Below are 27,261 nucleotides of genomic sequence, written 5' to 3' on the forward strand. Positions count from 1 at the left end.
GTGGAATGTTATTTGTCCATCTCCCAGGTGTACACACGACCAGTATAGAGTAGTATTGTGTCAAAGGTAGCACCACCTGGGATGATGTTGGCACCCCTGTTTCATGTGGTGGAGCTTTCTTTTCTGTAAACCTGGTGGGAAACATATTTCTATTTACTGGTGAAGGTTAAGACATGACGTCTCTAGAATGAAATTTTCACTCTACAGCGGAGTGTGCGCTGATATGAAACTTCCTGGCAGATTAAAACTGTGTGCCAGACCGAGACTCAAACTTGGGACCTTTGCCTTTCGCGGGCAAGTGGTCTACCGACAGAGCTACCCAAGCACGACTCACGCCCCGTCCTCACAGCTCTAATTCCGCCAGTACCTCGTCTCCTACCTTCCAAACTTCACAGAGAGCACTTGCCCGCGAAAGGCAAAGGTCCCGAGTTAGAGTCTCGGTCGGGCACACAGTTTTAATCTGCCAGGAAGTTTCAAGACATGAATTCTTCTGCAGGTCCAATGGGAAGCCTGTGTTTATTGACCAGTGCTTGATTCGTGTTTATTGTTCTGTAACTTTTACGTACTGGACATGCAAACTGCCCTGTACAGGAGAGTTGAGTAGAGACCATTTAGTTAATTGTGTGCTGTCAGCAACATGAACTGTAATGCATATCCAAGACATTCCCATTGGAACACGGAGTCACACACATCTGGGAATGGCTGAAATCTTGCTGTTTTTTTTGTCATCCTTGCCCAGTTAATACTGTTCTTTCAGTGGCAGTGAGAGGTGGAGCCTGAGAGAGTAGAATCATGAAGAAGCAATCCATTAATTTATTTATTGTAACGCCAGCAGAATGATCTGGCTGGGAGGACAGGTCCCCTATTAAGTTTGTCTGATCAGTACTGATCGTAATTGATATTTTGTGTGTCAGTTTCCTCGGGAACATGATTACCTTGTCCATTTGGTGGACATCTACTGAAGTAGTGAGTGTAGGGATGTGGCTCTGCACTAATGACCCAGTGATAGGATTGTAAACACTGGCGAAGAATCATCATACACATTTGCAACATTGAGAAGCACCTGCTGTGGTCCCTGAATGATGTAGCACAAAGTTGTCTTGCAAATTGAATCTATACCACTGGTCCCTTCTGTGAATGTATAATCAGACCATTCTGCAATAAATCTGTGGCTAGTGCTACAGATTTGTCCAGAGTAGGGTCCAACTCTATGGCACTATGCAGTTGTGGGTATGTAGTAGTCTGATGTGCTACACACAGATGGTGACTGGTCCACATCCTGAATGATGGAGCCAAGAGAAACTAGTGATGTGGCTACATAAACTGGAGGTGCAGTCATAGCTTCACCTGTAGACTAGAATGATAGTGGCACAGTGGGTGTTGTTTCTGCAGTCGAAGCTTCTTGGGGCTCACGATCACTGATGTGTGACAACTGTGCAGATAAAACATCTAATATTGAATCAATACTAATAGCTAATGGAAAACGAAGGAAGGGAGATTAGAGTTTAATGTTCCATTAACAGCAGGGTGATTAGAATTGGAGCACAAGCTCCAATTATAAAAGGATGGGGAAGGACATAAGCCATACAGTTTTCAAGCAAACCACCCTGGAATTTGACTGGAACAATTTTGGGATATCGTGGAAGAACCTAAAGCTGGATGGCTGTATGGAGATTTAAACAGTTGTCCTCCTGAATGTGAGTCCAGAGTATAACTAATAGAGTGGAGGATTCTACAGAACCTTTGAGTGCATCAACTATGAATGCTGCTTTGTTTGGCAAAACAGGCACTAACCCACTTATTACCTTTATATGCATTGGAAGCAAGTTTCTAATTGGGACAGAAAATGAATCACTACAGTTGTCAGAGGATCATTTCTGTAAGAATTTTTGCCACAGTAGAAACATAATTTTTTAGATAATGAAAGCAAGAGCATATGGTACTTTGAATTTGTAGAAATTTTGCACCCAGAGGGCAGATACTGACCCTGTGGTGGTGAAAGCACTTTGGGCTTAGAGTTTATTTACCAGTCTGCAAGTCCTGCATTGCCATGGGTGATGTTATGGATTGTTTACTGGTCAGAATACCACTGAGAACATTATGCGAAGCATAGTAGTTTGTTAGGTGAGCCTTCATCTGAAGTTGTGGTACCTCACTGGGTTGTACATCTGGGTTAAATAGCTGTAGAAGTCAATACAGTGTAGCACCAGAGTACGCAAGTAAAAAAGCCTTTCATCAGGTGTTATCTTGAGTGTCATAGTACTCAGAATGCTGTTCCTGCCACGTAAATTAGTTGAACCACATTCTTAACTGAAACTGAGAAATAGCAGTGTCCTCGTCTGAGATGGGGCAGTGTACAGGTTTGACAACACTTGCAAAAGAAGCTCCTGAAAGAAGCTCATGTCCTCATTGAATATCCAGTAAGCAAAAACAGTGACTGCACTCAGATGCCCAAGTTCTGCATCACCATAGTGATAACGAGAGAGTGACCAATTAGAACAGTTGGATATGAGTGACAAAAACACTACTAATCATAAAAAGTTGAAGAAAATGCATTATAATGCAATAGTCATTCTGGGACGCATGGTAGCACTAAAGTTCAGATATCTTCATCATCAGTAAGTGTCATGATTGAAGTGCAACAAAATGTATAACTGATATTTACAGACAGCAAGATAAAGCAATACTTTTATTATGGTTTATGTGCATACATTTGGAACATAATTAATTGAAAAGCAAAGTCTTTAGTTACTCAGTGAGTACAATTGCAACAAGTTCTTCAGTCAGGGCCAGACCCAAGTCTGCACAACTAAGGATAATTCACTCAAGAGATTAATATCCTCGAACAGAGTTCAACAGTTGAATGAAACAGTTCACTTGTTGGGGCAAGATTCAAAGGAATAGTCAATAATCAGTGATTGACGAAGTCCTGCTGCTAGTTAATCACTGAATTTAACAAACGGGAAGTATCTTACTAAGTTCATGCCCAAATAGTAAATTTATCGTTCCTTGACTGCAGAGTCCAACAAGGCAGTGGTCAGTGGTGATTGATGCCTCCATATTGGCGATTCGTTAACTGCTTGGTGGCTGGCTGGAGTAGAGATGATGTCCAGAGAGACAATGGTCAGCAGTGAGTGATGGCTTTACACTACTGATGACTTGACTTCTTGTAGACAAGCTGAAGTAGGGATAATCCACAGCTGGCTCTGCAAACAGAACTGCTGATTACATGCTAGGCATCACTGTAAATACACACTGGGCGTAGGGTTATTTGTCCCTTTCCCAATCAGGCATGTGACTAGCATAGGGAAGTAGGCTATGACTAGTAGTGCCATGTGGGATGATGATGGCCCTGCAGTTCCATCCAGAGCTTTCAGTAAACCCACTGGTAAACACATTTCTATTTATTGGTGGTGGACATGATTCGAAATCTTCCACAGGTTTTGCTAGCAAACCTGTGTTTAATAATCAGCAGTTGACACATAATGGGACAGTCACCCATCAGCACTAGCTATATTGCAGTGAAGCTGAGATCTGTGAATAAGCACAAGCACAGCAAAATATTTAGGAGTAACTATTTTAAGTCAACATAAGTGGGGAGTGGCATGAAAGGACTACAATGAGAAAATCAGAGGAATTATAGCACGTATGGAGGTTTGTAGACAGTCTTTCTTCCCATGTTCCAGTCACAAATGGAACAGGGAAAAGGGGGAGAGCGAGGGGGCTCATAGTGGTACCAGATGTACCTTCATCCACACAGTGCAAGGTGACTTTGAGAGAATAGATGTACATGTACTGGAAAGACACTTGGAAATCATGTATTGGGCATATGGAAGAGTACTGAGACACCTTTTGTTATAAATTTCATAATTTATGCAGATTTTTAAAAATTTATCATTCACAAACGTAATTCCTACTCCCCTGGAGCAACAATATCTGAACAGTGAGGATTCATGGTTCTCATATAAATATGAGAAATGTTTTTGGTTTCTTATTTTTTACATGTTGGGTCAATAAAATCCACCAATACTATTGTATTTTTGAAATGCCTTTCAACAGTGAAGAAAACATTGCTGATTGATTGCTCATTTTTACTTTATAATTACACATTTCATGTCAATATAACCTTTACAGTGCCATTTCTTCAAGTATGTGTTACAGACACATTTCATTTCTGCGAAAAAATTAAGTCCCATCACTTTTAAGAATTATTTATTGTTAAAGCATTGTGTTTTGAGGGCTTATTAATTGAATGTCCTAATAAAATGTGGTCACATTACAAATGTGTGTTTTCATCTAACAAACATTTTATTATATGTATTTGTCAAATTTGAAATGAGATTTTCTGATAAAAATTTACAAGTGCAAAAATAATGGTATGTTAAAACGTGTTTATGTTTGTTCCTGGATATTATATGAAAGGACAATTTGGAAAAAGAGAAATTGTGGTTGTTAATTACTGCTTTGTGTGTCCCCTGTAAATGAACACAGTGTGGTGGCTGTAAAAAGTATTGATACCTTACTAATGGAATGTCATTTGCTCTTTGCAATAGACGGACTTGGAAATTCCTGTTGCCAAGATACAGATTCTTTCTTTCTTTCCTTCCTTCCTTCCTTCCTTCCTTCCTTCCTTCCTCTTCCCCCCCCCCCCCCCCCCCCCCCTTAAAACTTTTCTGGATATGTAAGGTATGTCCTAGACAGAGTTTCACTAGAATGAAAATAAATAAATATACAAAGTCACTAATGTAATAAAATATTACTGTCCACATATTTTTCGCCGGCCACGGTGGTCTCGCGGTTCTAGGCGCTCAGTCTGGAACCGCGCGACTGCTACGGTCGCAGGTTCGAATCCTGCCTCGGGCATGGATGTGTGTGATGTCCTTCGGTTAGTTAGGTTGAAGTAGTTCTAAGTTCTAGGGGACTGAAGACCATAGCTGTTAAGTCACATAGTGCTCAGAGCCATTTGAACCACATATTTTTCTGTTTTAAAATTGCCATCATTACTATCATTACTTTTTGAAGAAAGAGGACCATGAGAACAATAATGGTTAGGTCATAGGCTTGTAGAAATTTCTCAATCAGTTTATTATGAGTAAAGCTGTTAGAAATAGTATTTTTCTCTCTTATGTGAGACAAACAAGGAAATTCCTAATGGCAGTGCAGGATCTGGAGACTTAAACAGCTTGTGTAATTCACAGCATCTTCCAGAGGCTGTACACTGGCGCCTTGCATGCCAAGTGTGTTTAAAGGTTTTTGTTTTTCAAATTTTTTATTTTATTTATTTGTTTTTTATTTAAATGCGATTGTGCAACTTGTACTGGAATACTTGTAAATGGATAAGGTCCATATCAGATTGAACTAACAGAGATGTCAAACGTGTCCGAAGAGCAGCAGCATTAATGCTCAACATCTTGTTTGACTTGTGAGAAACAGGTGCAGAAATGCCAAGAAATCTGGATATCTGTCAGTATGGGCATTGAATGCAAAATAAATGAGTTTGAGTTCATCACAGTTTGGCAGACAATTTTAATCTGTTCCACAACTTTGCACACATCACTACAGAACTGAATACTCATATTACTGATATTATTCTTTGTAACACAATACTGTGTTATTTTGCCATCTCTTTGCCCAATATATCTCTTCACTCAGAAGTAATTACCCATGCCAAGAATTTGTGACACTGGAAAGACCTGATTACATTAACAGAAAACCTATAATCGAGATAATATGTATATGAAAATTGATGACTACTCACCAAATAGTGGATACACTGAAGAGGAATGGAATGGGCAATGACTATTTGGGATATTGAGAGGGGAAAGGGAGCATATATAAGGAAGTTGGGTTGGAGGATACAGAATAGTCAAAAGAGATTAGATTAGTTTACAATTTGTGTACTGTGGTGGGTAACAGAAGTTACAAGGGTAGTGAACAGAAAGCTAGCTGAAACCAGAAGTAAATAGCAACAAAATTTGAAGATTATGATTGGAGTGTTATACAGGGTGATTATAATTAAAGTTAAGCTTCCGTTGCACATATTCGACAATTCTGTGTATTGACATATCCTGTCAGATGGAAGTGAGCTGTCTCTGTCCACTTCCATGTGAGCAATAAATTCTAAAGCAAAGGTCTCTCTTGCTGGAAAGTCAACAGGAACGAACTCGTGCACATGGATAATTTTGAATGGGTAGTAAAGAAGGATGTTTCTTAGGATTTTACGCACTGTGCTCATGGGTATGTCCAGTGTTCGGAAAATTCTCCATGCACTACACGTTTGCACACCACCACTCGTCTCTTCCTACTGTGGCCACTGCTTCCACTGATGTTGAATCAATTAGTTTCCTCTCTCTACCAGGTTGCGCACCAAAAGAACCCATCTTTTCGAATCTGAATAATTTTCTCCAAACCCATGGCAGTCATTGGACCAATGCCTTTTTTCAAACCCTTCAGTGTCTGGAACTTCTGCAGAGCAACGTGTACACGTCATCATTCTTGTAATATAGCTTTACAAGCAGAGCACGATCCTACACTGAGACAGGCATGATGAACATTGCAGATGCAACAGGGGAAAAGCTGTGCACCTGGTGTGTTTATACCAACTTCAGTGGGTTGTGCGTATGACAGGTGTTTCATTTACATATTCTGACACATACAGTGCCATCTATTGATAAATTTTCACACTTTTTTTTCCCATACGTTTTCCCCCTTCTTCGATAACATTACATTGCAATTTGTTGGTGTTATTTCTACAGCATTTTGAAAGCTTAACTTTGATTATAATCACCCTGTATTGTACAGATAGATTGGATGCTGGTGGAAGATTTATGTTTATAGCTGTGAGTAATATGATGATGTGTAACATGATAATCTGGTTCTCTTATAGACCCCCTGCCTCATAAGTCATAATGGTGGACTATTTCTTGGAAAAGTCAGATGTTACTCTTCAATTTCATACTGAACTTTAACTGGGATAGTGAATATAGTGGGTGGGAAAGGACTATTCTAAATGCCTTATCCAAAAATTACCTTGAGCTGTTAATCAGAGATTTGACTCATTAGACTTATCGTCTTGAATCTCCTGGTTACAAGCAGGCTCAAACTGTTCGACTCGGTTGATGTAGAGCAGGGAATCAGTTGTCATAAGTCCACAATAGCATCACTGATTACAGATGCAAATAGAAATAAAGGTAGGAATATTTTCTACTTAGTAAGTGTGACAAATTTCAAATGACCTGAACAGTCAACATAAAATATTATTCCCTGTCTGAAGATGTGTAGTACAATTAGACAATCTTTGCAGGTTTGAATAACTCACAGTATTGCTCTCAGGTAAACGTGTCAAAAACTGTGGTATTTTGACAGGTAACTTCCCTGCCATTTTCAAGGCATGAACTGCAGCCAAATTTGTTGGTGCTCCTCCATATACAAACATGGTTTGAAGGGCTGTGTAGGTGTGGGTTATATGGAAGACAGTGCAGAAAGATGTACAAAGGGTGATCAAAAAGTTTCCATTTGAAGAGCATACATTCCCAAATCGGTATGCCAACTAGACAAAATTGCTGTGAGCGCTGAGGCACTCATCCTACCGACACACCAGGTTGAAGGTAGTTGTTTGGTAAAACACCATGTCCTGCTGCATGAAGAAGTCTGTAGTTGCCTGCTGCACACTGTCATCCAACAGGAATCATCGACCCTACAAGGCCTTTTTTAAGGGACTGAAGGTGTGATAAGCACATGGGGAGAGATCAGTATTGTGGGGAGGGTACTTGAGTGTGTCTCACTTGTCTGTAGTGGATAATACTGGCCTCCCAGATTGATCATCACCTAATGTTGAACCACGACTAGCACGGAACTTGGCTCACCATTCCACAACAGGATTTTGCGACAGACATCCTGCCCAGTACACATTCTTCAGTCTCCGATAGGTGCCTATCAATGTTTGTCCTTCATCAGCCAAGATAAGAATACAGCACATTGGTCCTGTTTGGATGCATTTGGTAATAATGTCACCATAGCTTATGTTCCCACATTTACCACATGCAGGTTGGAAAGACACGATTACCACACCAATCCCTTGCCTACATGTCTGTGCTTTTATACCAGTATTGGAGTCGCACATCATTGCATATATGCTGCAGCAACACCATGAAAGAGGATCTTTTTGATCACCCCTTATGCTATACAGAATCAGTAGTAGTGCCATGGATACCTATTGCCAATATGATTTTTCGCTAGAGGAAGAGCTGTATCCCATGCAGCACTCAAACAAAACACTCAATCCCTTTGTAAATTAATGAGCTAATTTATTGTCAGTGGTTTCTCTTACAACATTCTCGGTAGAGACCAAAACATTCATGTTCTTATACTCCATAGTCATTATCGATGTAGTATTCTGCAATCACTGATTTGCTTTGCTGTTGTAAATGTATGTAACATTGGTGTTCTACACAGTAGTCTTCAGTAAGGCCTGATGGGCTGACTTAATCAAGAGCAAAGTTCAGTATGCCTTCAAAAGGAATGGGCCTAGCAAAAATTAGATGTGGGAAAGGCCCCTGTGCTTCAACAGCAATGTTAGAAAGCTCCTGGAGAGCAAATAGAGCTTAAGCATAGGTTACAATGTAGTCCAAGTCCTTGTCATCAAACAAAAACTGAAAGAAACCATAATGACTGTAAACAAAGCCACACTTGAGGCATCCTTCGAACTCAAAAGTATAATACTATCTGCCCAAAATCCTAACTAATTATCATCTTACATTAAGTCAGTAATTTGATCAAAGTCACCTATCCAGCCACCGAGGGACTATACTGGCATCAAAAGAGAGATAACAGAGAGAAGGCCAAAACACTAACTTCAATTTTCCAAAACTGTTTTTCCAAGAAAATCATACTATAGTTCTTCCTTTCAGTCCTTGCACAAACATCAAAATGATAGATATTGAGATGGGTGACTGCACACTGGAAAATCAACAAAAACTGCTTAACATAGGGAAGGCTGTCAGACCTAATGGGAAACGTACATGACTCTTATGTCTAGTATGCAAAAGAACTTGCTCCTCATCTAGCAACAGTCTGTCATAGGTTACTGGAGGAACTAAGAGTTCTAAGGGTAGGAAAAAATGCATAGATTTTCAAGAAATATTGTCAATTAGGTGCACTAATTTATAGGCCCATATCACTGATGTCGGTCTGTCGTAGAATTTTTCTAATACATTTTATGCTCATGTGTTGTGACCAGCCTGGAATCTAAAGTCTCCATGGTAGGAATTGACAAGGAATCCACAATCAACTATCATGCAAAACCCTGCCCACCCTATCTGTCCACAAGATCCAGAAGACAGCAGACCAGATGTGCCCAACCCATATACGGCCCTGGTATAGGCTGTCTGCAACCCATGACAGTTTTTGGTAACATAACATACAGGGTGTTTCAAAAATGACCGGTATATTTGAAACGGCAATAAAAACTAAACGAGCAGCGATAGAAATACACCGTTTGTTGCAATATGCTTGGGACAACAGTAAATTTTCAGGCAGACAAACTTTCGAAATTACAGTAGTTACAATTTTCAACAACAGATGGCGCTGCGGTCTGGGAAACTCTATAGTACGATATTTTCCACATATCCACCATGCGTAGCAATAATATGGCGTAGTCTCTGAATGAAATTACCCGAAACCTTTGACAACGTGTCTGGCGGAATGGCTTCACAAGCAGATGAGATGTACTGCTTCAGCTGTTCAATTGTTTCTGGATTCTGGCGGTACACCTGGTCTTTCAAGTGTCCACACAGAAAGAAGTCACAGGGGTTCATGTCTGGCGAATAGGGAGGCCAATCCACGCCGCCTGCTGTATGTTTCGGATAGCCCAAAGCAATCACACGATCATCGAAATATTGATTCAGGAAATTAAAGACGTTGGCCGTGCGATGTGGCCGGGCACCATCTTGCATAAACCACGAGGTGTTCGCAGTGTCGTCTAAGGCAGTTTGTACCGCCACAAATTCACGAAGAATGTCCAGATAGCGTGATGCAGTAATCGTTTCGGATCTGAAAAATGGGCCAATGATTCCTTTGGAAGAAGTGGCGGCCCAGACCAGTACTTTTTGAGGATGCAGGGACGATGGGACTGCAACAGGGGGCTTTTCGGTTCCCCATATGCGCCAGTTCTGTTTATTGACGAAGCCGTCCAGGTAAAAATAAGCTTCGTCAGTAAACCAAATGCTGCCCACATGCATATCGCCGTCATCAATCCTGTGCACTATATTGTTAGCGAATGTCTCTCGTGCAGCAATGGTAGCGGCGCTGAGGGGTTACCGCGTTTGAATTTTGTATGGATAGAGGTGTAAACTCTGGCGCATGAGACGATACGTGGACGTTGGCGTCATTTGGACCGCAGCTGCAACACGGCGAACAGAAACCCGAGGCCGCTGTTGGATCACTTGCTGCACTAGCTGCGCGTTGCCCTCTGTGGTTGCCGTACGCGGTCGCCCTACCTTTCCAGCACGTTCATCCATCACATTCCCAGTCCGTTAAAATTTTTCAAACAGATCCTGTATTGTATCGCTTTGCGGTCCTTTGGTTACATTAAACCTCCATTGAAAACTTCGTCTTGTTGCAACAACACTGTGTTCTAGGTGGTGGAATTCCATCACCAGAAAAATCCTCTGTTGTCTACAGCACACTTGCACGTTGTGAACAGCACACGCTTACAGCAGAAAGACGACGTACAGAATGGCGCACCCACAGACTGCGTTGTCTTCTATATCTTTCACATCACTTGCAGCGCCATCTGTTGTTGAAAATTGTAACTACTGTAATTTCGAAAGTTTGTCTGCCTGAAAATGTACTGTTGTCCCAAGCATATTGCAACAAACGGTGTATTTCTATCGCTGCTCGTTTAGTTTTTATTGCCGTTTCAAATATACCGGTCATTTTTGAAACACCCTGTATAACACACACATTTCTTTAAACCAAAAATTGTATATAACCCAAATAGTTGGGAAGTTTAACTTGTGAAGAAAGAAAAACTAGGTGCTTAATGGAGCCAACTGTGACCTTCTAAATCACTGACATGTACCACAACGGTCACTAGTTGTTCAATATTTACATTCATTATTGAATGCTTGGTACCCTGTGAAAATAAAGTGATGTGGGTTCTCACTCTTATAGAGGGTGAACATTAATATAATCGACAAGCTGCAGGGACAGATTTCGAACTGGAAATGGAGGAAAAAAAAGTCCTATGAACATGTGTCCGGAAATAGTTTGCGTGCAATGCCAACAAATCATCCCAAAACAGAGTACAGAGCTGCATCCCATCCACGTCAGAACAGATTTCAAAGTGGCCTCCATGGGACTGCATGTAATAGGTGTAATAGCAATTGTATTGCAGGATAGACGTAATCGTACCCAAGAAACACATGGTCAGAGGAACTGTCATTCGTCAGTGCCATCTACCGTAGCTGCATTGCATTTCTGGACACATGCTCATAAGACCTTTTTTCCTCCAATTCCAGGCAGGAACCCATCACTGCATTTTGTTGGTTTTTTAAATGTTCACCCTGTATAATCTTTAGGTATAATGACAAAGCTTTGAACCTGCAGTGCCGTAGTGTTAATTGTGTTATGCGATGGAGAGTTTTGTTTTCCAGTGCAGTTCAAATACGTATCAACAAAGTGAAGTGATTATAGCTTCTAAATTTAGAAAAAAGAAAAGAAAAGTTTTATAGGATGGCAGATCATTTCAGGTCGGGTGGACAAATAAGTATTTCTTTACTGAAGTAAACAACAAGGTACTGTGTTTAATTTGTAACAAAATTGATTTTAGTTCACAAGGAAGAAAATGTCAAGTGACATTAAGACATGAAACTTGCTTCACCTTATGATCAATTTGAGGGCCATTTTTCTGAAGATAGTGTGTTTGACCATAAAACTAACCTTTTGGAACACCTGTTACTTACTGAGAAAATACCCCACAGTCCAACTCACTCATCAAAACAATTTATGTTGTCATGGAAATTACTGCAAAAAAAATCAAAACTGTTTTCAGATGGTGAATTTGTTACAGGAATGCCTTGAAAGCATTGCTGATATTTCATGGCATGACAAGAAAGTGCAGTTTGCTAAATTAAGTCTGTTGTGACATACTGTGGCTTACCATATTAACAAATTATCCACCAGTGATGAAAACACTTTAAAATGGCAAACCCCATAGTTTGAATTTTATTCTCTGGCACTAAGTGAAAGCTGTGATGTGAACAATACTGCACAGTTAGTAATTTCCTTGAAGTGAATCCATAAAGATTTCAATGTTGCAGAAGAACTGAGTGTGCTAATCCCTTTTAAAGGCACCAAAAACTCAGCAATTTAATCAATGGTATTGCTGGAACCGTAACTAGGCTTGGTTTTGAACTTGCAAATGTGTCAGCAGTAAAAACTGATGGAAATTCATTTGCAGGAAAGCAAGAAGAATTAGTTAAATTACTGCAGAGAACAGCAGCAAAAGTGGAAAATAGTTCTGAAATGCAATATCACTGCTAATTCACTAACACATGTTCATGCTAAACCCTCAGACGTAGATTGTGGTCTTGAAAGTTATCACTAAAGTAGTGAATTTTATTAGTACCTATGGATTGTGGCACAGAGGATTTTGTAATTATTTTAAAGACTATTGACTAAAAGTGGGGAGACCTCATTTATTACAAAAAATATCATGCCTAATGTTTTGTCTTCCACTGCTGGAGATGTCTTCAGAGGCTTAAAGGATGCAGGAAGCAGTACACACTTAAACAGTCTCAGCAAATCGAACTGTTTATACGTATCTATGCTATGGTTGCTGCTATGTGAGTCTTTAAAACCTCTAACATGTCTCCAACTTTTTAGCTAGAGAGAGAAATACACCTTGGACCACTACATAATGCCCATATAAAAAACATCTGCCAAGAAGCAAATACCTGTCATGAAATCCTGCTTTGTATGATAAGCTTCAGTTGCTTTTATTCCCCTTTCTCCACAAACATACAGGAAGTCTCTGAGGACTGATAGGCAGAATGTGTCAATTTTCAGTATGAATCGGACTTGAAGAACAAGTTCAACAGTACTTAGATGGGTAGGCAATTCTTACCCCGACAGCGATTCTCTCCAAACAGTAAGTGATGGATGTACCAAGTTTTGTTGAAATCAGTCCATTGGTTTAAAAGGAGATTGGAATCAACGTACATACTTGCTACATACATACTCATAGACATTCATTTTTAGAATATGTATGGATTCAGCTGTAACCATTTAAGTGAAATCTGTTCTGTTCTGTCCATAGCATGAATTGAGATAAGTATCCTGTCTCCTGGAGCTAATAACATTTTACCGGACCTCATAAGTTTCTTTACTCAGCTCTTTTAAAATCTCAACATTGGCCCCCAACTTGATGCTGTGTTCATCAACTTCTAAAACACATTTTATGCAATTCTGCATTGTCCCAAAGGAACAAATTATAGTTGCATATAATGTTAGACCAGTTTTGTGACTGGAGTGCAGTTTTTCAAGCAAGTAGAACGCAGTATGTCATTCTTTACAGAGAGAAATCTTCAGCCATAAAAATTGCTTCAGATGTTTCCCTCAAGTTAGCTTTATGGGATCCATTACTGTTTACAATATGTATAAATGATGTGACGGATAATGTTGGAAGCTCAGTGAGGCTGTTCATGGATGATGCATTGTCTGTTGAAATGTAACGGTAGTATAAATTGTGCTGAAACACAGGAAAACATGCAGAGGTTCTCTGCTTGATGAAGGGACTATCAGTTTGCCTCAACATAAACAAATATAATTTATTCCTCATAAATAACTGGAAATACCTGCTAGGTAGTTCGCAAAACCCTCGCTTGACAGCTCCTCGAGTGTTGTTCCTCAGCCTGGGACCGTTGTCATGTAGGATTGATGAGGAAAATAGAGAAGGTCCAAAGAAGAGTAGTTTATTCTATTGTGGATTTGTTTGCTAAGTGTGGAAGCATTATGAAAACGTTTGTCCAAATCCAATAGGAAATGATACAAGAGGGGTATTTTGCATCACAATGTGGTTCACTGTTAAAATTTAGTGTACATTCCTAGAAGAGTCAATAAACACATTCCTTCCACCTGCATATATCTCACAAAATGACCAAGGTAAAATCAGAGGGATTCAACCTCATACGGAGGCTTATCAACTGTTTTTATTCATTGGCATAATTTGTAATTGGAACAGGAAAGAGGTGAAGTGATAGTTGTATACAAAGTACTCTCTGCCACACATCACAAGATGCCTTGCAGAGTGAAGATGTGTGTGTGTATATAGCTGTAGTGAGAGGGGGTTGTGAGGACAAGATGGAAGAATCAAGTGGCGACAGGAAATGAGTGGAAGGGGGGGGGGGGGGGAGAGGCTTCAGGTAATGGACTGGGGCCAGCTTATGTTGATGTTAGGGGACTATGAGGTCTGCTTCTACCAGTTTATTCTTCTCTATTATTCTTTTGTAAATAATTTGTCAGTATTTTGGAATTATGACTTATTAAACAGTTGGTCTAGTAATATTCACACTTGTGGGTGCCTGCAATTGGAGTTGTTATATTCTTCTTGAAGTCTGAGGGTTCATCATCTGTCTCGTATACGTTGCATACCGGGTGGAATAGTTTTGCCATTGTGGGTTGTCCCTGAGATCTTAACATTTCTCAGGGAATATTGTACGAGGGGGGACCCAAAAGAAACCGGATTGTTGTCATAAAAAAAATTATTGATGAACCTTTTTACAAAATTACTTCAGTCACCTTCAAAATACTCTCCATTACACGCGATGCACTTGCCAAGTCTCTCTTCCCACTGTTGGAAGCACGTTTGGAACTCTTCAAGTTTGATATTGTCCAGTGCCTTTTGCGAAGCTGTTTTTACTGCCTCCACATCGTCATAGCGCTCCCCTTTTAGCATTAAAACATCCAAGTAAAAGTGCTGGTCAATAGTCTGGCCAGGGGGTACAAATTCCCGATGCACAATTCCACGAACATCAAAAAAGACAATGATAATCGTCTTCACATATGACCTCATGTGCCTTGCTTTTTTTGGTCTGGGAGAGTTGGGAGTCGACCTCATGTGCCTTGCTTTTTTTGGTCTGGGAGAGTTGGGAGTCCTCCACTGGCTTGACGCTTGCTTGGTTTCTGGGTCATACCCATAACACCAACGCTCATCCCCTGTAATGACTTTGTTCAAGAAGTTTGGATCACAGGCAATCTCGGTTTTCAAGTCTTGACACACATTCATGCGGATGGTTTTTTGCTCCTGTGTGAGAAGGTGCAGAACAAATTTAGCAGCAACGCGTCTCATGTGCAAATCCTCACTCAAAATCCGCTGGCACAAGCTCCAACTGATTCCTGTCTCTGCTGAAATTTGGTCGATCGTTTGGCGATGATCCTCTTTGATCTTTTGGCGGACCTTTTCCATGTTCTCCTCATTTCGTGATGTTGAATGGCGTCCAGAACGAGCTTGGTCTTCAACACACATCCCACCACATTTAAAGCACCCAAACCACTCGAAAACCTGTGTGCGGCTCATAGCATCCTCCTGGAAAGCTTCCTGAAGCATTTGGTGTGTCTCCGTTGCAGTTTTTTTAAGCAGGAAACAAAATTTCACACACGCTCTTTGTTCTTTTAAAGTTGCCATAACGACTTCGCAGAGGTAACCTGCCAACAGTCAGAGAAACATAATACCACACTTGCACGTTCAGCTCTACACTGACGCCGTCTGCACAGCTGTTTCATGAAGGTCTGTACAAACACCATCTACTGTGAGAACCCTGCAGTAAGTCTATGAGTGGCAGCGCCCTCGGAGTCCGGTTTCTTTTGGGTCCCCCCTCGTATACTGCAGGGAACTTGTTAAAACTTAGGTCTTTCAGTGCTCAGAAGACTTACCTTTTCTATATGTTGTTAATAAATAAAAATGGATTCTGAGTTTTTACAACTCTTCAGAAGCAGTAGCATCAGCTGGAGCCAGCACAACAAAAGACACATTTATGCCAGGATAATTCAGGGCAACCAGTTGTGTGCTGCCTATTGTGTTCCCACCATTCAGTGAAATAACGGAAGGTTGAGATGTCTATTTGTGGTGCACTCAGGATATTAGAACAAGAAGATACACACAGATCATGATCTATGGAACAAGTGTTAATGTAGTGTAACAGAGTGATCACTGCCTGGACTGTCACTGTCTGAGTCATATCAAGCATGGATCACTGTTCTATGTGGCTTGGTCACCATTATAAATTACTTGTTTAGGGTCTAAAATGTTGGTAGTTCTGAGGACTCTCATTGATTAGATATGTCACCAACTAGTTTTTGATTATATTAGATTAGATTAGATTAGATTAGATGTACTTTGTGTTCCAGTTGATCCATAGCGAATAGATCCTCCAGTATGTAGAACATCTCAGAAGGACAAGAATACACAATTAACATTTGCAATGAAAAAGAATAATGCTAACATACCATCCACAGATCCCAAGTGTAATGATTGTCATGAATGTAGAATGAGTCAAAAAAGTTTTAAACATACACTCCTGGAAATGGAAAAAAGAACACATTGACACCGGTGTGTCAGACCCACCATACTTGCTCCGGACACTGCGAGAGGGCTGTACAAGCAATGATCGCACGCACGGCACAGCGGACACACCAGGAACCGCGGTGTTGGCTGTCGAATGGCGCTAGCTGCGCAGCATTTGTGCACCGCCACCGTCAGTGTCAGCCAGTTTGCCGTGGCATACGGAGCTCCATCGCAGTCTTTAACACTGGTAGCATGCCGCGACAGCGTGGACGTGAACCGTATGTGCAGTTGACGGACTTTGAGCGAGGGCGTATAGTGGGCATGCGGGAGGCCGGGTGGACGTACCGCCGAATTGCTCAACACGTGGGGCGTGAGGTCTCCACAGTACATCGATGTTGTCGCCAGTGGTCGGCGGAAGGTGCACGTGCCCGTCGACCTGGGACCGGACTGCAGCGACGCACGGATGCACGCCAAGACCGTAGGATCCTACGCAGTGCCGTAGGGGACCGCATCGCCACTTCCCAGCAAATTAGGGACACTGTTGCTCCTGGGGTATCGGCGAGGACCATTCGCAACCGTCTCCATGAAGCTGGGCTACGGTCCCGCACACCGTTAGGCCGTCTTCCGCTCACGCCCCAACATCGTGCAGCCCGCCTCCAGTGGTGTCGCGACAGGCGTGAATGGAGGGACGAATGGAGACGTGTCGTCTTCAGCGATGAGAGTCGCTTCTGCCTTGGTGCCAATGATGGTCGTATGCGTGTTTGGCGCCGTGCAGGTGAGCGCCACAATCAGGACTGCATACGACCGAGGCACACAGGGCCAACACCCGGCATCATGGTGTGGGGAGCGATCTCCTACACTGGCCGTACACCACTGGTGATCGTCGAGGGGACACTGAATAGTGCACGGTACATCCAAACCGTCATCGAACCCATCGTTCTACCATTCCTAGACCGGGAAGGGAACTTGCTGTTCCAACAGGACAATGCACGTCCGCATGTATCCCGTGCCACCCAACGTGCTCTAGAAGGTGTAAGTCAACTACCCTGGCCAGCAAGATCTCCGGATCTGTCCCCCATTGAGCATGTTTGGGACTGGATGAAGCGTCGTCTCACGCGGTCTGCACGTCCAGCACGAACACTGGTCCAACTGAGGCGCCAGGTGGAAATGGCATGGCAAGCCGTTCCACAGGACTACATCCAGCATCTCTACGATCGTCTCCATGGGAGAATAGCAGCCTGCATTGCTGCGAAAGGTGGATATACACTGTACTAGTGCCGACATTGTGCATGCTCTGTTGCCTGTGTCTACGTGCTTGTGGTTCTGTCAGTGTGATCATGTGATGTATCTGACCCCAGGAATGTGTCGATAAAGTTTCCCCTTCCTGGGACAATGAATTCACGGTGTTCTTATTTCAATTTCCAGGAGTGTATTTTCATTTATGAGGTAACAAACACTGAATATAAGATTATTTTACAACACTTATTTACAATGATTGCATTACTGCACTGCATTTGTACAGAAGTCAGATTGTACCATTACTCACATTATTTTATATTATTAGTATTAAACACACACACACACACACACACACACACACACACACACACACCAGTTGTTTCTAAGAAATTCATCAATGGAGTGGAAGGAGTTTGCCACCAATAAATCCTTTAGACTTCTCTTAAACTGAACTTTAACTACCAATAACTTTTTATGGCTGCTGGCAAATTATTGAAAATGCCAGATAAAGAAGTGAATTCTGTGGCAAAGAAACCTATCTGGTCTGTTCTTAAAGGAACTCGTGTTCACTGGTCAAACTTTGAAGTTATGCAAACTGTAGATCAATACCTACATAACAGTTTGAAAGTAACAACTGTTTCACCCTGCTCATCAGTTGGTAAACCTTGCATTGAACCATCAGCTCCCAAAGTTTTACTACCAACTGCAGTCTTATCACCATGTGTTTTTCAACAAAATTGGCTCTAGCCTGGAGTCTGTTGCCTTAAAATGGGTAAACAATGGCTATTGGTGAAAAATTTCTGTTGGACACTTCGTACAAAAGAGGTGTCCATTAATCATCATTCTTATAAGTCTATTTTCTGAAAATTTATTTGGTCTAGATATTTTTATGGTTTTAGAACATCACATAAGTTAATCTGTCACACCCAATTCCAGTTAATACCTTGGATTTCATGTTAGGAATTCTTATAATTTTTTTCACCCAAATTTTGCTGGGCAGTGATACCCAAATCTTATTGGCCAGTGCTGAGAAGCAATTAACTGCTAAACATGTGGTGTGGTTGATCACTGAAGTAGCTGATACCTGGCATGAACAGATTATTTTTTAGTCCTTCTCGTGCATCTGCACTTAAAAACAAGTTGTTGTTGTTGTTGTTCTTCTTCTTCTTCTTCTTCTTCTTCCTTATACAGGCTACCAGTCTTTAAATAGATCTCCATCCATGAAGCAGGAGGAGTTGTCCTCGCTAAATGATTTTAGCTTAGATTAAACGTTTTATGTTATTGACAAATGATCAAAGATTTTTGTTTCTGCATAGTGATCTCCTTTGTGAGCCATTGACAGCTTTAATGATGATTAATAACGGTTATTTCTCCCCTCTAGTGTTGTAAGTATGGACCTAACCGTTCTTCTTAAATAGTGATGGATAATTTATGATGAATTTCATTAGCAAATGTATGTAGTCTGACAGCGCAGTTAAAATTCCTAGCTCCTTGAACGGATACCTACATGATGTCCATCAGTGAACACCACATATTATTCTTACTGCTTGTTTAGTGCAATCTCTATCTAAGAGGTGTGTTGCCCCAGAAAATTATTCGAGAAGACATTATTGAATGGAAATATGCAAACTATGTCAGGAGTTAATTTATTTGTTTCCAAGATTAGCAATTATATGAAGAGCAAAAGGAACTGAACTTAATCATTTGAGAAGGTCAGTCATACGCTTCTTCCAGTTCGTTTTTATCAATAGGGCCACCCAAAACTGTGGAGCATTCTACCTGTTTACTGACTACTGCTCATGTGCTACATCACCTGTTGATGTGACTATTCGTTTTACAGATGTGGATATAGTGCATTTTTTCCCAAAATTAGGGAGATGTAGGTTACACACATTTGTGTGATGAGAGCAGTCTTTGATTATTATTCATTTCTTGATTAGTTTCAACAGAAGCTTGCTGTCATTATCTGATCTTTGAAAATTTAAAAGGGCACACTTATCAGTCACGTAACAGGAACACATTCCACTCATAATACAGTGTAGGGACATTGGTTTATCAGTAATATGAAAATATAAAATACACATAGTGCAAATGTATTCACTGAAGTGAGGTAGGTGTAAAATAACGTCATAAACCGATATTGTCAAGGTGTCACTTTATAATGTTATTTTACACCTAACTCACTTCCGTGAACACATTTATGTTACTCGTGCTAAAATGGACCGTTTATCAATTGTGGAAAAGGTCAATATCGTGTTGATGTATAGCTATTGTGATCAAAATGCCCAAAGGGGATGTGCTATGTATACTGCTCGGTATCATGGACGACATCATCCAAGTGTCCGGACAGTTTGCCGGATAGTTACGTTATTTAAGGAAACAGGAAGTGTTCAGCCACATGTGAAACATCAACCATGATCGGCAACAAATGATGATACCCAAGTAGGTGTTTCAGTTGCTGTCGTGGCTAATCCGCACATCAGTAGCAGACAAATTGCACGAGAACTGGGAATCTCAAAAACCTCGGTGTTGAGAATGCTACATCAACATAGATTCCACCCGTACCATATTTCTATGCACCAGGAATTGAACGTCATGTACAGTTCTGTCACTGGGCACAAGAGAAATTACGATGACAGATTTTTTGCATGCATTCTATTTAGCGACGAAGCGTCACTCACCAACAGCGGTAACGTAAACCGGCATAATATGCACTATTGGGCAACAGAAAATCCACGGCGCCAAGTGGAACATCACCGACCTTGGTGGGTTAATGTACGGTGCGGCATTATGGGAGGAAGGATAACTGACCTTCATTTTATCGATAGCAATCTAAATGGTGCAATGTATGCAAATTTCCTAAATAATGCTCTACCGATGTTACTACAAGATGTTTCACTGCATGAAAGACTGGAGATTTATTTCCAACATGATGGATGTCCGGCACATAGCTCATGTGCAATTGAAGCAGTATTGAATAGCATATTTCATGACAGGTGGATTGGTCATCGAAGCACCATACCATGGCCCGCATGTTCACCGGATCTGACGTCCCTGGATTTCTTTGTGTGGGGAAAGTTGAAGGATATTTGCTATCGTGATCCACCGACAACGCCTGATGGCATGCGTCAGCACATTGTCAATGCATGTGCGAACATTACGGAAGGCAAACTTCTCGCTGTTGAGAGGAATGTCGTTACACATATTGCCAAATGTGTTGAGGTTGATGAACATCATTTTGAGCATTTATTGCATTAATGTGGTATTTACAGGTAATCACGCTGTAACAGCATGCGTTCTCAGAAATGATGAGTTCACAAAGGTACATGTATCATATTGGAACAACCAAAATAAAATGTTCGAGCGTACCTACGTTCTGTATTTTAATTTAAAAAAACGTACCTGTTACCAACTGTTTGTCTAAAATTGTGAGCCATATGTTTGTGACTATTACAGCGCCATCTATCACCAAGCGAAAAGTGGTCCAACTAAAAACATTCATATGTCTTTACGTACTACATGAATATGTAATAAAAAAGGGGGTTCCTATTTAAAAAAGTGCAGTTTATATCCGTTTGACCTATGGCAGCACCATCTAGCGGGCCCCCTTCAAGCTAGACAAGTTTCGTTCTTTGTAGTTTTTTTTGTTTGATGTTTATTTCGTGAGATATTTGGCCTGGTCATGATGAATGGACCACCCTGTATAAGGAATAGGGGTGGACCCAAAATTGAACCCTGTGGCACTCCATTTGTGATTTATCCTCATTCACTAAAATTTTCTACCTTTCCAGTGTTATTTTAATTACAAAATATTTGATCGGTGAACAACCGCAACTGAGGAACATATTTATAGAATAAAAATCCTCTTCAGTTGCCAATAATTTTCTTTAATTTATTCCATGGCTTGTTTTGAAGTTTCAAGCTTCATTTTCCAGGTGCCACCAACTGCAAACAAGAAGACAGCTACTAACATAAAAGTACTGAGAAATTGACATACAGAAATGGAAGCTACTGTTGTGGAAAGTGGTGTACTCATGTAATTAAGGGAACATAAATGAATGACGGTCATGCCAGTCAGGCGTAGGGGATCACATCCTTGTCAAATGAATGCACGAGACTGTAACAAAAACACTAACTTTGGTGAGGGTTCTGGATAGAAATAAACTCATTAATACTGTAAATAAATAACTGAACTCGCGTGTAGGATCAGCAGTCACAGCACCCACCTGGAATAAATTAAAGAAAAGTTCACAGACAATACCAACTGGGGATATTTTATTATTTAAGGCTTGCACTGTTTCATTAGTGATGAGTGAATGTATAAATAGCATTCTCGGTTGAACAATCCTTCTGGACTCCAAACTGTGATACACAAAGTAAATTATTGGTACTTCGTTATGAGGCTACCCTTGATTACATTACTTTTTTCAAAATTTTGAGAAAGATGTCAGTAGGGAAAATAGGTAATAATTGTTTAAGTTATTCTGGTCATCGTTCTTATGAAATGGTTTAACAACTGCATATGTTAACCTCCTGGAAAAATTCCCTGTACCAGTGATGTATTACATATATCACTAAGGACATTATTTATGAAGGTGGAACAACTTTTCAGAATTATGTTGTTGGAAATTTCATCAACACCACATGAACTTTTAGTATAATTCTATTAATTTCAGTGAATGATGTTGGTGCTGCTTCTAGTTGCTTAAAGATTTGGGAATGATATTTTTAATATATTCTCTTGCTCCTTCAGCTGAATCATTTGTTCATAGTTTTGCTGCTGCATTAAAAAAATTATTGTTAAAGATACATGCAGCTTTTGAACGATCAGTCACAGCATTGTCGTTAAGTTTAATTGTTGTGGGATCTTGTACACTGACTATATGGCTGTCCTGTCTTTTGTTTAACAATATCTTATGTAGCTTTAATCTTATTATCTGCATTATTAATTTCTGTCAGGACATACATCCTTCTTAACATTTAATGACAGTGCCAGAGCACAGCATCAACAAATGACACATCTTTGTTTCTGAACAGATATAGGTGCTGTGCCACACCCAGATGTGCAGGCCCGCCTGTTGCCAAGATTGTTTTGATTACAGTGCAGAACTGCAGCAGTTTCTCTGGGAAGGCCTTACACATCCACAGTACAGTCACAGTCTCTTCCCATGTGATTTCCATATTTTTGGTGCCCTGAAGAAAGACATTTGTGGCCTTCAATTTTCTTTCCATGAAGGGGTTCACACCTGGGTACAATCGTGGTTCCGTAGGCAACTACAACATTTTTTTTACGAAGGCAATGGCCACCTTGTGTCATAGTGGGAAAAATGTATAAAACAGTTATGGTGATTCCTATTGAAATAATAAAGAGTTTACTTACTTTTTCCTCATTTTTGTTTAGCTACCTCTTATAGTTGCATCACTAAAAGTTTGACGAATAGCAACAAAACCTACCTTATTATGGCCTTTTCGAATCTCAGTATAACCCAAAACCTTTCATTGTAATGAAGTTACAAAAAGCTACACAAATTAAAACACAAATAACTAAAAGAAAAAATTCAAAAACATGTAAATAAATCATGTAGTATCAATACTGTTTGCAGAAAAAATGTGCATAAATGAAATCTAAATTTAGCACATTAGTTTGTTAAAATAGTGGTAGAGACTAAAAAAAAATATTTTACTCCCATGGTCCTTTACTACAAATGTGGTTATATATGACTTAGGGTAGAAACCGACATGGCTCATGCCAGTCTGGACTTAGATCATGCAAGAATTTGAGGGCCATACACACCCAATTACATGGCCCCTGGATCCAAAACTTTTCTTCTTGAATATCAACCTCACAATGTGCTTTGTCAATATGAACCCTTGAAAACAATTATGCTGTTTTCTGTGAGGTAACTTAATCATTTGATCACAAATTGTGGCTCATGATAATAAACATAAATAATTATTGATTTAATAATGAAGAGTTTAGTTACTCTTCATATAACACCAATAAAATATTATGATTAAATGTAGCAAGACTATCAAACAACTACATAAAAATAAAATGGCAAGCTCTTATGGGTTTTTTCGACCCTCAGAAAAATTTAAGTTTTTGACTCAAATGTTAAATTCAAAAATTTATTAAGAGTCACTTGATATGCATGATCAAAATACTGCTGCTCTTTAAAACTTTGTCAGTGAGCAGGACAGATTTCAAAATATTACCAAGAGGACATGTTTTTGATAAACAGGTGAAAATCAGATTTGCCTAGTTCCTTATAATAAGTTATAAGCAAAATAAGTACACTAATTTTATCATTCTAAATCTACATCCATACTCCGCAAGCCACCTGATGGTGTGTGGAAAATAAAAAACAATAAAAAAATCAGTATCTCAATAAAAAAACCTAAAATAGTTGTAAAATCAAAATTAACAATAAACTAAATTGTAATATGAAAGATAGCTGGTCTAAAGCTTACTGCTGTATTCAGAATTTACTAAATTAGAGCTTAACACCTGTACAATTTATCTCCTAAAGAATAAATATGCCAATATTTTGACCCGAAAGATAAAATAAAAACTAAATTAACTATAAAAAATTAATTTTTTCTTGAGAAACTGGATATCTTAGGATATGAGTAACATTTCATCTCTACAGTTAATTCAAAAGTAATGCCAATACATTAACTGTAAATTAATTGTGAATCAACTTAAATCTGCAAATATGAACTTTCTGTCTTAACTCCCTGCCAGTCACTAAAATAGAGAAACATGTAACAACTCAAGAAATCCTAATGTCACTTTCTTGAAATTTTGTCAAATATTATTCCTTTCACCCACAATTTAATGATAAAAAATTGTAATAAAAACAGTACTTTCAAAATATTCCACAGTGAATGTGGGACAGTGTGAAGGAACACTTGCCCTTATAATTAAAACAATTCAGTGGTGCAGACTGTACACAGAGTGTATTATAAATATCAAAGTGTAAAGTAGGGAAGCCCGTACTTGCTCCCCCACAACTGTAATGATGAGATAAAAAAATCTGTTTCAATTTAATGAATTTGAAGAGCATCTTAGCTTTGCCCATTCTCTCTTAATTTTTTTCCTCTGTGGTGGCATTGATGGACCTGTCCAGTAACATGATTGGATCCAGTGTGATTTTATTCTTTGGTAATACCAAAAACCTAAAGTTTGTACATACCACACTGAAACTTCTGAAAATTAAAGATGCAGGATGACAGGAATTTGTTGTCAGTTCACTCAGAATGACCCACAAACCTAGGGACAACTGCTGTGACAGACATCATTAGCTCTCACTGGGAAAATCTCCCATTTAAAGTAGGACATCCAAAAGTGACTGAAAAATTGCTCTTTTAAATGAAAGGTTAATTTTATTGATTTTGTGTGCTTCATTTTATCATTATAGCTGTCCAAATTGTGAGCACTCTCTCTTAAACTGTGTGTGTTATTTCTTATGCCACCTATAGAAGAACAGCCAACAATGGATAAATACATGCTGGGATTTATTCAAACAGGGAAAAAAGTGTGCATGCCTAATGTTTCTTTTAGAATGTGCAGTCTTTTACTGCTCCAGTTTCTACTTCTCCATAATTACTGTCTATTTGTTATTATTATTATTATTATTATTATTATTATTATTATAGAATTTAGCCTGTGGTGATGAATAAATTTTGTGCTCCAATATAATTTATAGAAGTTTGTCTCCATTTCAGCAATTACTTTGAAAAAGTGAAGAATCTGTTCATTGAAGCTGCAAGACGATATCCTACCGACGTTGATGCTGACGTACAGACATGTTTGGGGATTCTGTTCAACCTCAGCCAAGAAACTGATAAAGCTGTTGATTGTTTCAGAGCAGCACTGCAAGTACGGCAAGATGTGAGTATTTACAGTTTTCAGACAATTGTGACATGAAATAAAATTTTAGTCATAAAAGACAGTAGTGAAGCATATTGTCAATGTTGAACATTTTATGGAATGAAATGTTGCATGCGCGGAAAACACACACACACACACACACACACACACACACACACACACACACTTACTTTTTCTCATATTCTTTGATATTTTCCCCTTTACAGTCTGATCTCAGAGTTTACAATTAGCTGGAATGGATGAACTGTAGTAGGTGTACACAGTAGCATGGCCTCTATTTTATATAATATGTCATTATATCAGTGGTCTGTTATGTAATGTCAGCATTCATTCAATAAATGCCGTCATCCTGATGTTAATAGTGTCTACTACCTCACCTGGAATACCAAATTGAAAGTTAGGATGAGAAAACTGTCAAATAAACAGCTTGTGACCTAGTTTTTAGTCAGTGGCCAATAGATGCTGTCTCTCAGCATCCAGCCACATGGCGATGGTATTTCCTTAATCAGTACTTCAATCGTACCAGCCATTGTCATCCATGTAGTGTGTTAGTACTATCATAGCAGAACACCCCCATCCCTTCCTCCACCTCTCTCTGACCACCATAAAACTCACATGGATCATTCACATTAATTAATTTCATCATTCATACATTCACACACATTCTGTACATCCCATTATGGAGGGCATCCTTTAGGGTTGTGGAATACTTCAAGTTCCACATTAACATGCAAAATCAGCTACTGTGCTTTACTTCTGTGAAGTATACTATCAAACAGTTGTGACTCACATGCATAATTTTGATAACTACTTCTAGATTAGGTACACTTTTATATTGTTTTTGAATTTCTGAGGATTTTTCAGTCTGATGTCTGCTGGAAACCTGTTACATAGTTTTGCATCAGGATATAAAACTCCATTCTGAATGTTAAACAGGGATGCATAGTCTATATGGAAATTACTTTATACACTGCCAGCCATAGGACTCCAAACATTCTAACCGATGAAAAAATTCATACATGGAGCAGTGTGTAAGCTACATATCTGGCTTGCGTGAAACTCATTTAACATGGCAATGCAATCTTCCTGTTGTGAGGTATGCTATAAAAAGGTACCACCATCTCATCCTTGCAGTACAACACTGTGCATAACAATAAGGCTAATGGCAAAACCAATGGACTGGAAAGACTGCATGGTTTTTCAAATATACATCACAAATGACACACACTAATCAACCAGAACATTGTGACCACTGACCTACTGTCAATACAAATAGCACCATCGCATGATGAGGAATACCTGCTGGTCACACACACACACACACACACACACACACACACACAGTGTGTGTATAGTGTCAGTGTGTGTGTGTGTGTGTGTGTGTGTGTGTGTGTGTGTGTGTGTGTGCGCGCGCGCCCGCGTGCGCGCAGAATTGATTTTGACTGATAGCTGAGTGTTATGGCCTGGAGGCTCAGCATGAGCATTTCGGAAAGTACGTGACTTGCAGTTTTCGAGGAGTGCTGTGGTGAATATCTTCAACATGTGGCGAAAGCAAGGCGAAACC

At 39.8% G+C, this 27,261-nt stretch overlaps 1 protein-coding gene across 1 annotated transcript in view; it reads left to right on the top strand.

The window, feature by feature from the left end:
- LOC124555282 (peroxisomal targeting signal 1 receptor) overlaps positions 1–27,261 on the top strand; it is a 238,538-nt gene that overhangs the window by 140,096 nt on the left and 71,181 nt on the right. Inside the window, exon 12 of the mRNA XM_047129157.1 lies at positions 25,532–25,697. Coding sequence (XP_046985113.1) covers positions 25,532–25,697 — 166 coding nt within the window. The remainder of the gene's footprint in view (positions 1–25,531; positions 25,698–27,261) is intronic.

The sequence above is a fragment of the Schistocerca americana genome, chromosome X (genome assembly GCF_021461395.2).
Source record: "Schistocerca americana isolate TAMUIC-IGC-003095 chromosome X, iqSchAmer2.1, whole genome shotgun sequence".
Classification (NCBI taxonomy): Eukaryota; Metazoa; Arthropoda; class Insecta; order Orthoptera; family Acrididae; genus Schistocerca; species Schistocerca americana.